General features: G+C 44.5%; 1 protein-coding gene across 1 annotated transcript; it reads right to left on the bottom strand.

Annotated features, from left to right (window-relative positions):
• Window positions 1–1058: 1058 nt before the first annotated feature.
• On the bottom strand, window positions 1059–6933 carry LOC146203956 (uncharacterized). Its single transcript, XM_084589011.1, has 5 exons — window positions 6745–6933; window positions 5210–5271; window positions 3238–3330; window positions 2298–2324; window positions 1059–1236 (listed from the first exon to the last, which is right to left on the bottom strand). The coding sequence occupies exons 1-5, from the start codon at window positions 6875–6877 to the stop codon at window positions 1126–1128; spliced, it is 426 nt and encodes a 141-aa protein (XP_084445137.1). The 5' UTR covers window positions 6878–6933; the 3' UTR covers window positions 1059–1125.
• Window positions 6934–13087: the final 6154 nt, after the last annotated feature.

The following is a 13087-nucleotide window of genomic DNA, read 5'->3' as shown; positions in this document are numbered from 1 at the left end:
ATTGAGACACACCATGCTTTTTTGCCTGCCTGAGTCACTGATCATATGCCATAGCAGTTTTTTCCCTAAAATACTTAGCAAGGCAGCGTCATTAGCATAGCACAAGTTACTAAGCTATTCCTCAGTAAATATTATCCCCAGCTCTTCCGTATCCGGGTCGGTACATTTACGTCGCTTCAAGGCACAAAAAGAAAAAAAAAAGTGGGCTAGGATTGTCAGCGACAGGCAGAATGCAACTGAAAAAGTGCTGAAACAGCCCGTCCAACACCTGGAGTGTTCATTGTGGCGACACCGCGCTGTGAGGCCACAAAATGAGATCTGTGCCCACTTGCTGCTTTTCTGCACTCTATTAAGAGAATCCTGCCGGGACACTACCAGTTTTCAAGCAGGCCGTATCCCTAGTTTGCGCGTTAGACGTGGCGCAACCGTACGGCAAGGATCGTTTCAAGCCTCTGAGTTTGAACGAGGACGTGGTGGCGAACACGTTTTTGAAACAGCCTTTCAACATGGACGGGCTACGCATGCTGGGAAGACTGGGTGCGAGGAGGGGGGGGGGGGGGGGCGAGGGGGTATAGCTAAATGAAGCGCTCAGCTGTTGAGCCCGCGTTTCCATGGAGGCAAAACACAAGACGCCCGTTTGAGGCAGGATGTCTGTGCACGGTAAGAACCCCAAGTGTCCTCAATTCTTCATGTGGAGCCCATTACGACGCCCCTCATAACTAATATGTCGCTCTAGGACATTGAGTGGAAGAAAACCGAACAACGTCTAGGGGTTGTCGAAACGTTGGCTTCTGGACTGAGGACTGAGGCGAAGCCAACGTTTCGACAAGAGGCCTTGTGTTCTTATGGGTCGCGTCCTCTCACCGGAACGTTGCTTTCCGGCTTGAAGTTTCCCCTCAACTTTCGCTGGGTTTTCCTTGACATTGTGTTACCAATTTTCTTTTGACTTCGCTCTTAAGGACGTTAAATCGCGTGTACTACGCAATAACTCTTGCAAATGCGCCACATGGAAATAAGCCATTGTGACTGCACAAAACAATGATCATGAGTTCCGAAAATAACGTTTAAATGTCCATTTATTGAGCTCATCACCAAGGACTAGCGTTTCTTCGTTATGTAGAATTCTTAGGCTTCAGGGGCAGCAGCTTCAGCGGCAGGGTGAGCTGATTCTTCGCTGTGGGTATGCGTCGGCCGGCAGTCGTGGAATGCCTGACGAAGCTGCTGGTTCTGTTCCGTCTAAAAGAAAAATGCAGGGAGGCAAGCAATCAGTCAGGTAGTCACTCTTACGTCGGAAACCCAGGCATTATATATCTGCCTCAAAGTTGGTCGTAAGCAATGCCGCATACATGTTCTAGATTTTCCGATAATTATCAACCGGGACCACACACGCGGTCAGAATATCACTCGCTTTTTTTTCGGCAGGCGATGTTTCTACCTTTATTTTCTTGTTTATTAACGCAAGATCTGACAATGTCACCAGGCACTGCTCTATGCAGGAAGAGGATGAACCTATTACCAACACAATAGCAATTAAGGAACTGCAATCACCACCTGGTCATGGTCAATCCCTCTTATGACTATGCTCCATTTTTATGAGGGCGACAGCAACAACAACAAAAAAAAAAAGTCAAGCCGCATATCACCCAGCTGCAACACGCAGTTTTTCAATGCGAAGTATTGTAAATATAGGAGCGCCTTGATCTGTGAAATACTGCTTAAACGTGCACAGACACAAAAAAATTGACGAAGCGCTACAAACACAACGGCATTTTCCGAACAAGTCTGAAGTACTTATTTACACGATATTCACAGCGCCGCGTTTTGGCAAGGTTGCGCTGTGTTTTGCAACGCGACTGCTGCTCTATGAAAATTTCTTGTTCGTCATCTGATGATGCAATCATGGTTTCGTACGTGCTATGCCAAACGCAAGGCCTGTACTATGTCAAACGCAAGGCTGCCGCGTTCGGTTCGCCGGGTTACGCAAAACCCACAGCGGGGCAAGCTCTCAAGATCATCTCACTCTTTTCGCTGCTCTGTAAATCAAATTTCTATATGTGGCATCTCAAATTCTGCAGAGGCTAAGGTGAGTCTAGTCCACATAAATGATATCTACTTTACCCTCATGCCTGATGTAATAAGCGGTTAAGAGACATAAGTCAGAGATTTCATCTGCGATGTTCTAAGGAAACAGTCTGGTCCCTTCGAGGTAAAATGAATTATAGGCAATATGAGTTTCTCAAGGTATTCAAATGTTCTAATACTCGTAACAAATGGTTTGTAATGCTCCAATAACTCACCGTGAAGACGTCGGTCCGGTTGTTTTCCTGCAAGACAGAGGGGAAAGGGACATTAATATCTGTACTTAACTCTTCAAGAAGAACAAAGCGCAGTCTGAATCACCTCTTCAGGCCTCTTCCTGAGTACATTATCTTCCGTCCCATATTGTTGGTATGACGCTGCTATCCCGACACGCGAGGTGTTAATGATGCGAACTTTTAAATGGAAAAATTCTGACGGAGCCTTTAGTGGGTTTTGAAGAGACAATCGAACAAGAGCTTTACGTTACGATTCTATATTTGTGAAGATTTTTTCCAGCCGAAACAGACGCATACAAAAGGAAGGACCACGCAGGAGAAGGGTTGCACCCACACGTTGGCCCGATTACTTTGAGGTTCACACGAGGGAAAGAGCCCACAACAAAATAAAAGTTTTGAAGCAAGGCTGGATCGTGGGGATTTTGGCATGGCATGTTGATATATTTTTGCCAGGAGATAAAGACGCTTACAGAAATAATAACACACACACAAAAATAACAACGGCTGGATGCACACCTTGGAACGATTACTTCCTATCTTTCTCGTATATGCGTCTTCTTTGGCTGGCAGAAATATACCTCAACAAGTCATACCAACTGGCCTGCCATTCCGCCTTGCTTTATTCATTAGGTACCGAACGTCGTACTTTGTACGTGCATATGCCGTTAACGATTCCAATCTTACGCAGTGTGGGGCACGAAAGAAGAATGCGCGGAAGTCTTACTGTCGTGAAGGTTATTCTGGTGTGCATCAAAAAGTGCAGTAGACAGAACTTTGTGTTTTTTTTTTATTAGTGCTTGTGCCAGCCCCAGAATGTGCTCCTGTTACGTGCCTCCCTCATCTGGCCCAACTTCGCATCTTTGTTCGGAACAAAATAGTTGTGTTCATGTAGCAGTCTGTAAAAAGAAAAAAAATAACTTACCAGGGTGCCGTCCCTCTGGCAGAACTTCTTGATGCCACAGAAGACGGAGTCGCATTCAAGCTGTTGGCGCATGCCGTTTAGCTTGGCCAACACCTGTGTACCAAACGCAATAGAGGGGTATAAAATAAGCAATCAGCGACAAGTAGCAAATCGCATTGTACATACTGGTTTGATAAGTGATGTAATGCTGCAACTGTTAAAAAAATCGCACATTAAGGTTCTGCGTTGACAAAAAAAAACAACAACTGAAGTTCTACACTGGAGAGTATTCTGTTAGAAACTGAATATAAACTTTTTATTTTAGATGAGTGACCATAAATTTATCCTCGTAACTATATGCTATAAGAGCTGCAATTAACTGCAGTGCAAGTGCCCGTCATTTATTGTCATCATCATCAGCCGGACTATATCTACTGCACAACGACGGCCTTTCCTATGCTCCTCCAATTAACCTGGTCCTGTGCTAGCTGAATCTAGTTGACTCGTGCAAATTCCTTAGCCTCATCCACCCACCTAATCTGCTGCCCCCTGCTACGCTTTACTTAGCGACCCTCAATTATGCGCTCTTCACACTGCACACCCATCTTTTTTCTCGATTCTAACTTGAATGTCGTTAACTCGAGCTACTTCTCTGACCGACTCTGCACGCTTCCTATCTCTTCACGTTACACACCTACCATTTTCCGTTCCATAACTCTCTGTGTTGTCCGCCATTTAAGTAGAACCCTTTTCGTTTGCCTCCACGTTTCTTCACCATAGGTTAGTAGCAGTAAGATGCAACTATTATATACTTTTGTTCTTGAGGGAGTAAGCTACTGGTCATGACCTGCGAGTATGTGCCAAATACGCTCCATGTCAACCTTATTCTCCTAGTTATTTAAACTTTCGTGGCCCCGATCTATCTGTTCTAAGTAGACATATTCGCCTACCGCTTCCAGTGCTTCGCTATACATAATGTAAACTGCTGTTGCTTCCCGAGGCTGTTGAACATTACCTTATTCTTCTGCATATTAATTTTTACACCTACCATCTGATTTTTTGATTAGGTCATTAATCATTCTTTTGCTACTCGTCCCCTGAGTTACTTAGCAAGGCAATGCCATCAGTGAATCGCAGATTACTGAGGTATTCTCCGTCAACCCTTATCCCGTAGTGTTCACATTCCAAGCCTCTGAACACTTCCTCTAAGCAAGTGGTACATAGTACTGGGAAGATTGCGTCTTCTTGTCTATCAGCATTCCTTGTGGGAATTTTACTACTTTCGGTATGGAGAACTATGGTTTCTGTGCAGCCACTACAGATACAGATATCTTCCAGTACTTTCACATATGACTCGACTCTGAATACTTGAATGAGTGCTATGTATAAGGCTGATTATATACCGAGCATTTTTTATCACCTGGTTGATAGTATGAATATGATAGTGTAGTGCCAAGGCCTGCTTGGTCCTTTGGTTGATTGAAATTTAAGGTTTCCCTGATTACATTAGCGATTACGTTATTAAATAGCTTGTACGTATTTGATAGTAAGCCGATTGGTCTGTAATTCAAGCTTCCACTTCTCCTTTCTTATGGGTCAACATAATATTAGCGTTCCGGTACCTCCATGTCATGAGGTATTGCGTATATACGGCGTGGCAGTTTTTCTGGCACTCTATCCCCACGTCCTTCAACAAATCTGTAGTTACCTTTACCTCCCCGGCTGTTTCCTCCCTTTTATTGCCTCTAAAGCTTTCTTAACCTCGTTTTTCGTTACTGGCTGGAAGTCTAACTGCTCGTCATTATTGCCAATCTCATTTTTGTTCTAGAACGTCTCGGCTACTTTGACTACATTTTTCATATTACTAACGACATTGCCCGCCTTGTCCTTTAGTGCGTACGTCTGGTTTTTCTATCTGCCTAGTTTCCCCTTCGCCGCTTTCACGATACCATCGTTATGAGTCATTTACTGAGCTCTCATTACGAAAACGTACCTGCTCATCAACTTTGCCTTCGACGCAGGTCACCACTTGCCTTAGCACGTCGTCTTCGAGCCCTGAAAAAGAGAAAGAAGCCTTGTGTTGGCTGAATTCTATTGGCAACAGTAAGACTTACGACGCTTTGTCCCCAATTCAGCTAGAAATCACCGATCGTAGCTATTTTGTGACAGGCTTCAAATTATTATATCATTAGCTCTTTAACCATGATGAGTCCTCCTGAATAAAAAAAAAAGGATGTTTGAGGCGTAAATTATTTTTATTTCCAAAGTGGCTTCTCGAAAATTTCTCTTAAAACCAAAAGCGAATGCGTTAACTTTTAGAAAACTCCATTCAAGGACATCTTTTTTTTTTTTTTCGCAAATTCGGGAGTGGGATTGTGAACGAAGGCAACCCTATAGGAAGTAAAAATAATACAGAGCAGCAAAAGGTTCACGTTTTATAAGTTGAGGATCGGAACGGGTTTTAGAAGAATGCAAAAAAAATTACAACTTCTTCCTGGATGAACTCTGCGGCTGTGGGGCTTTTCTTACGATATGAAACGTTACTAACAATTCGTTAAACGCGAGAAGAAAGAGCAGGCGGACTTGAGGAACTTCAAGACGAAAGGAGGCAGTGGGCAGGGAGCAAAGGTTCTGCAAACGTCACTCGCAATTCAACGTTCCATTATTACGCCATTATATAGCTTTTTATTCGCGGGAAACGAAATCATTCAACTAGATTTCTTAATCAGTAATCAGAAATATATCAGTACCTAAGACTTCAACCATGCAGGAATATGGATCGCCGATTCCATGAGCGTGCAACCCAATGCACAAGTGAGTTTTTAGCGGCAAATCATTTCTTGGACCCAACTGCTGCACATTAAAGGAGACGGTTGGCCTAGTTGGCTGCGCGGAACGCTGTGATATAGCATCAGAGCCGAAAGACAGGGAAAAAAGTACGAGATGGACACTACGAATTCTGGGTGTTCGTGGTGTTCACCTCTTGTGCGACCAGCAAGTGTGCGGTAATCTTATAACCTCTTGTCTTTTAGGGACGGCAGTCATAGTAAATACATACACCGGTTTACGCTCTATAGTCCATGCGCAAGATTAAAAAAAAAAAAAAAAAACTGTCGTCTTTCCCCGTTCTTCTGTCGGCTGCTCTAAGAGGCGAAAGCATCAACTCCATTCGTTTTCGGAGCCCAAGACGGCGAAGGCTCTCCTGCACTATGTATCGGGGCTGAAGCCTACAACTTTTGAGAAAAGTCCATTCTCCGCAACTGCGCCTCGTTTTACTTCGTCACTAGCGCTCTCGCTCGCAAATTTCTTCCACCACTTCCTTTACTATTGCCCAGAGCAGAAAACCAAACCATTCGATACTCGCATTTGATTTACTTCTCAGCCACTTCTCTCAATACCTCTGTCTTCGGATGCTTATTTTTCAATGAGAAAATTTCGCTTAATCGTGACGCTGACATTTTTGTTCCTAATGTTTGCAAGTAAATTCACCACATCAAAAGTGGACAGTAAGGAGATGGTGAGACTCACGACAGACGGAGCCATGGGGGTCATGATGGCCGCCATGATGGTGGCCTTCGTGGCCCTCGTGGCCCTCGTGACCCTCATGGTGGTCGGCGTAGACGATGGCGCACAGAGCAGCGAGGAGGATGACTGCCTTCATGGTGACTCTTCTAGACGTTCTGATCGCTGCTGGAAATAACGTGCCCTGTGCCCTGCTCAGCCAGCTTATATAGGGTTGACACTTTACCCCTCTTTCTGTCAACCATAGAGTTCCGCTCAGTTCTGCCAATGGGAGAGAGACTAGATATCTGATAAGGCTCCGTCCCGTCCCTCATTAGGGCAGCAACGCGTAGACCGCCTGCGTCCTTGTCGTGGCGCCAGCGAGAGGGTTACCATGGGGGAGGAGTTGCATCATATAGATATTACAGACGCTGAACGCCGGCTGGGAAGAAAAATACTCTTGCCTCGCATATCTGCGGGCCAAGTATCTTCTTTACAGCCTGTCGCTATCGCATTTGACTATACTTCTTTTCTCTTAAGTTTTCTCCTTGACCTCCCGTTCTATCGTTTCTGGTCCCGTGCTATGTTCTCTTGACATTTGCGAATTGTGAAGGGCTAGATGCTCTTTCCGCTTTCGCTATGGTTTTGTGTACTTGCTGTTAGCGTGCGCAGATAGGGACCTCCCATGGCACGCGCAGCTGCTTCTGATCTTTCTCGCCTACAAAAAAAAGTGCTGCCTCGTTCGAAATGCGGGTGCCACATGACACCGGAAGCAGGCTGGTAAAATTGAGCATGTGCGCAGCACTCTAGTGAAACTAAATAAGTTAAGAATTGGTCAGCATGCTTCCTGGCCTTGAAAAAAGCGCTTACGGCGCAGACACGTTCTTAACTGTTGAAGCCAACTAAGGAGCCCGTTGTCTTGATTTTGGGTTGGTTATTTGGTTTAACATCGCCAAGCGATTGAGACTATAAAGCACATGTTTTGTCATCAAGCGGTTTTCGGCATTAGGTCATCTTCAAACTGCAAACGACATTCAGCATTCATATAATATCATTCGGCTTCGGAGCTTGCGAGACTCCTAAGGGCAGAGTTTTTTCTACTTTCAGTTTTGATGAAGTGGGCTTGTCATCTAGCTGACATAGGAATTCTGGGCATATCGACATAATTAAAGCTGTTCTCAAGAGCCAAAAACGGTAAACGTTAAATTGGAGGAAAATGAGTAGATTTTATTAAGTCTGGACACACCTTTCGACCCCCCCCCCCCCCCCCCCCAAACAAATACTAAAATGCCCGCTGGACGCCCTCCACTCTACCATGCACACTGTTAAAAGGCGTTTTCAGCCCTTGCTGCCAATTCATCCAATAGAAAGTAGCAATAGCAATTGTTGCCAACACAACAGAAAATAGCAATTGTTGCCCCCTTTGAAGGCAACGTTAAAACAGCCCCATGCTGCACTCTTATAGCACTGTCTGCGAGAGCTTAGAAATACAAGCAATATAAGCAATATAAGCTCACTATTAGTACACTGCATGGTCCAAATTTGTGGCACCATTACTTTTGCGTCAACACATCAAATGGCTGTCGTGCAAGCGTCCATTACATACTCCATTGCATTATAACGTGGCACGGACGAATCGATTAAATCAAAAGGAGCTTCTTTCTAATCCACTGAAAAAATACTCTTGTCCTTCTTCTCATCATCTCTACATATATTCGAGCCAATGCGTATCCATGTGTACGAAACACCAAACGTTTGCATGGGTTTTTGTTAAGCTACGCCACGTTGTGTCGGCTTGCATCTGCCCAATATCACTCAGCCAAGTACAAATTGTCTCCCTTCTTGCCCCATAGTTTACGCATTTTGTTCAAATGACCCTACGCCAACTAGCACAACTGTGTACCTTTGTAAAGACTCTCTTCTCTAGCTGTCGAAGCCTGTACAGAAATGGCTGTGTAAAAACATTCCTTCGCTTCAAATCTACATTCATTCATACAGTGACGCCTGCTTAGTGATCGCGACTCCTCTCGGTGACTCGTGAATGCTTAGCTCGGTGACTCACTCGCGAATGATCGCTACCGTGAACCGTGTTTGCCAAAAGTAACTAAGCAACGAAGGTTTGTTATACAGCACTTACTGCGCTCTTAAATACCAAAACGGCCACAAAAGGCGATGGCAGGGGTTTTCCTTATAATATTAGACAGATTAAGGGCTGACATAGGCGGACTGCTACACAGTTAAGAAAGAAACTCCGTTCCCAGGTTGCTTTTGGCAACTACGATAGCTGTTATGTTGAAGCGAACGTTCTGCATGGTTCTCGACACAGCACTTTCCTTTTTTCTTTTTCAGTTCCTCACGATAGGCGCAGTTAAACTGATTTCGGTTACTAAAAAGGGAAAAAATAAAGAGGCCGCTGCTTGAAAGGCCTGGTCTGCCCAATACAGTGCTTTGGAAACCCTAACTTGCTGTCTTGTTTGGCTGTCGCATCACCACTTCACACCACCTTGAATATAAAATAGTATTGGCTATACAATACAAAGTAATTAACAAGTGTTTGGCACCAAGCGGAGTTGTGCGCGATAAGTTGCACATAACTGATAGCTTATAATCAGTTTTCACTGTTCGTAATAATTAACTATATGATTCATTTGTTCAAGTGGGAAGGTTATAAAGAGATTTTTTTTTCTGTAATCGATCCCTCATACGTTGTCACCAAGGATGCGTCTTTGGGAATATCAGCTTGGTGTAAAACCCCGGGGCAAGAGTAGAAAGTTTTTCTCGTGAAAAGAGCGACAGCGCATCGGCTAAAGAATCACTGCTATCATGTGGCGGCAACGACCGGAACCCCACTGCCTCCTAAGGCAGGTTCTGCCGCGAGAAATCTCAGGTGTGTGTTTTGTAAGGGTACCCCTGCACCGAAAGATGGCGCCGCAGCTTACGTCCCACTGAATTAAACTTGGCAGCTTCCACATCAAGAAACGGAGGCGAGCAAAGCAAGAACTCTGATAGAACCGGCACTGCTACTGGAGGGCTTTGTGTGCGAGTTGGTACGCAAGGAGTTGAAATCTATATTGCTGCTCTTTCGTGCAATGAATGTATTGAGCGAGTGTTCGGGAGAGCTCTTGATCCTCTGACGAGAAAACGTGAAAAAAAATTTAATTAAAGTGGAAGGCTAATAACATAATAGTAAGCGACTACTTTTTTATTTGCTCAGATATTTTTCAGGGTAATTGATTTATCACTGTAATTAGTTGCATTTCACAAGAAATAATTGTACTTGTACTCGGGGACTTACTTCCTTTAATGTGCCGAAGACTGGCCGCCAGACACGACAGAAAGTGTGAAAAAAAAATGCAGCTCACACCATAAATTGCGCACAGCTGCATTCGTGGTATGAAACCTTTTTTCAGCGTCAAGCGAACGCTCATTAGGGCTGACGCCTGTACCATATTTTCCAATATTCCAGTGCGCTGAATATGGCTCCGCCTGCTGGCCTCATAAACAGATTCCATTTTAGTTGGAAACCAAGAGTAGGTTATGGAGCCTTGAGTGTATGAATGTATGTCAACTCCTGCATATCGTCACTTCTGCAGCATTTTTACCTCATATAACAAAGTCAATAATCTGTTCGGGTGAGTAGAAGCGTAAACCGATACTTTGAGATGCCACTGATTAACTTATTCGAAATCTCTCGGCACCCTCTTTCATGACGTAATCACTCATTAAATGCAAAATCCTATGTGCTTTCATCTCTAATTGGCATCTTATCATGCTACTATTACCTATTTGTCGTCAGATGTAACTATGCACGATAGCGTCTCTGTGTCGCAGGAAGTCAGGCGTCGTTAGTGAACGCATCGTTCGTCACTGAATAATCCGAGAAGACTTAGGAAGCACTGACAACCTCCCAGGCAAACGGTCAAACGAAACCGAGATCGGTAATGAGGTTCCTGTAGAAAACGCAAACAAGGACAGGACATCGAGAACTAAGTTGGGATAAATGAAGGCGGGTGTTGGGGATCGTACGCAGGTTCCTTGGTTGCGACACGGGCACGTTACTCACAGGACACGAAGAGTCTTGTATCAGGCGTATTAGAAGGGGGTACCTAGTGGCGTGTCTAAATGTGACTGGTTTGGTTTATAGGGTTTACAGAACGTACCAAAACGGAAAGGCTATGAGGGTGACCGTAGGAGAGGTTTCAGAAAATTTCGACCATCTAGTATTCTTAACGTGCTCTGGCATCGCATAGTTCACGGGCGCTTTGTTTTCGCCTCCATCCAAAAGCTGATGTTAACTAACACTGTGCTAATTACTGAGTGATGTCACCGAAAGCAAATTCCGTTGTGTTGTGAATGAAAAAAGAAAAAAGATAATTTGAGAAATGTAAAGACCCAAGTAAGTCGTTATCTGAGTCAGTCACCTGATAAGACACGCATGAAAAGCAACGACAAGGTCCTTTAGCGCTATCGCTTTCCACTTCTAAAACAGAGCTTAAGCCTCTCCGATTTTTTTTTATTTCCCCTGCTAGAGGATTAGATTTTTTTTTTAGTCTTTAATCTCAGGCAGTGTAAACCACATTTTCTTCTAAACGGCAAACAAATGCAAACTGTCTTCTGAAAAAAGCTTGTCCTAACTCCCCATAGCAAACAGCATGGCCTTTGTATTAAAAGCCTCAGAGGCCCATTCGGCCTACTTATATTTTTAGTGCGCTAGGGCTAGAGCGCTAGAGCTTTCACTCAGCCATTTATTTAGCCGTTGTGTGATGTCTGAATCGTCCCGCCGGGGTGGTGCAGGGAGTACGGCCCTGTGGTACAGTGGTTACGACTACTGTGCCCAAGGACACGGGATCGAATCCCGGCCTCGGCGGCCGCTTTTCGATGGAAGCAAAAAGCAAGGCGCCCGTGTGCTGTGCGATGTCAGTGCACGTTAAAGAACCCCAGATGATCGAAATTTCCAGAGTCCTCCACTACGGCGTCTCTCATAGCCTGAGTCGCTTTGGGACGTTAAACCCCACAAACCATGTTTGAATCGTGCAGGATCGTGCAGCAGTGGTGCTCGTGGGACAAGCCTGTGTCAACGGTTTGTATGGCGTAACCAGATCACAAGTCACAGCCGAACTGGCAGGAGCCGCCAACTTACCCGGTACTTATGATACGCTAACGGAAGCCATCGGAATCTTTCACCAGTTTAACACTACGCGTAGGCCAAGTCACTTTCGGGCAGCGTGGGATGACTGCATGCTAATCAGTATGCACGACCCGAAACCGAAGTGAGAACCAAAGTGGTAACATACGTAATTTATATTTTTTTACACCTGCGATTTGCACCGGGCGCTACGACAGCAGCATAGTATAGTTCCAACAAGCATTGAGAGCGAAGGGGGGATTTTTTTTATTCTGATTACCCACATTTTAAAGCAAAAGTACATTACAGGACTTGAACACCAGGTAGGCATGTAGCCAATAATTTTCTAGTTCCTCTCTCTTCTTTCTTGTAGCATGCACACTACAAGTAGTAGACAACGGAAACCAAACAAACGAGCAACGAACCCCGCAGCTGTATCCACAGTTTTAAAAGCCATAGAGGCAGGAAATTTGATTAAATCGGCCATGGAAGATCATGCTCGATAACGTTGGCGCCATGAGCATTTCCGCCTACCGCCGCCGAGAGGAAAAGAGGCGGGTACCATGGTCACGAATATAGAGACCGTAATCTGAATCTGAATCCTCACAGATGACTCAGATCAAGATACAAACGTGAATCAAACTCACTCACAACTCAGATCATGAGTTGGATTTGAGTCCGGACTCACTCAAGGCTCAGATCACGATCTGAACGTGATTACAGACTCACGATCCATAACATAATTTGAACGTGAGTCCGACTCACTCGCGATTTAGATCATCATCTAAAGGCGAGTCCATGCTAATTCGTTACCATTCGAGCCTGAGTGAGCCCGTGTGAGCCAGCCGACTCATGAGTGATTATGCAGACCTATGCCCGCAGTAAGTGGCCTAACTAAAAAAAAAAAAAAAAAAAAATGTCTTAGACGTCCACTTCAACCCAGTTGTCTTTTCTTGACGATCTTTTACGCTGGATCAGCCTTTCCTGCTTTCGGGGGCACCCTACCGATCCTAAGTAGCTTTGCCTATGCAAAGAGCAGTGCTGCATTTTAGTAAAAGCAATTTTCAAAGGAGCAATTATATTGAGAGAAATTACTACCCTAAAGTAATTCATGATACTATTAAATTACTGAAGTGGAAAGTAATTCATAACAGTATTAGGCTATAATAGTTAAGGTAATGTAGCTATTTTAATGCAGTAGTTGCTACTATTGCACGGAATCTGATTTTGGCAGGGTAGTTGAAA

Source organism: Amblyomma maculatum, chromosome 1 (genome assembly GCF_055883805.1).
Source record: "Amblyomma maculatum isolate TAMU_Amacu chromosome 1, ASM5588380v1, whole genome shotgun sequence".
Classification (NCBI taxonomy): Eukaryota; Metazoa; Arthropoda; class Arachnida; order Ixodida; family Ixodidae; genus Amblyomma; species Amblyomma maculatum.
Note: the sequence above shows the minus strand (reverse complement) of the source record. Positions and strands in the feature narration are given on the sequence as shown.

Coding starts and splice junctions, on each gene's coding strand:
- LOC146203956 (XM_084589011.1), bottom strand. CDS start 6,877: ATGAAGGCAGTCATCCTCCTCGCTGCTCTGTGCGCCATCGTCTACGCC. Junction 3,331..5,209: donor AAGGCAAAGTTGATGAGCAG/GTACGTTTTCGT, acceptor TTTGGTACACAG/GTGTTGGCCAAGCTAAACGG. Junction 1,237..2,297: donor ACCGGACCGACGTCTTCACG/GTGAGTTATTGG, acceptor TTTTTCTTTTAG/ACGGAACAGAACCAGCAGCT.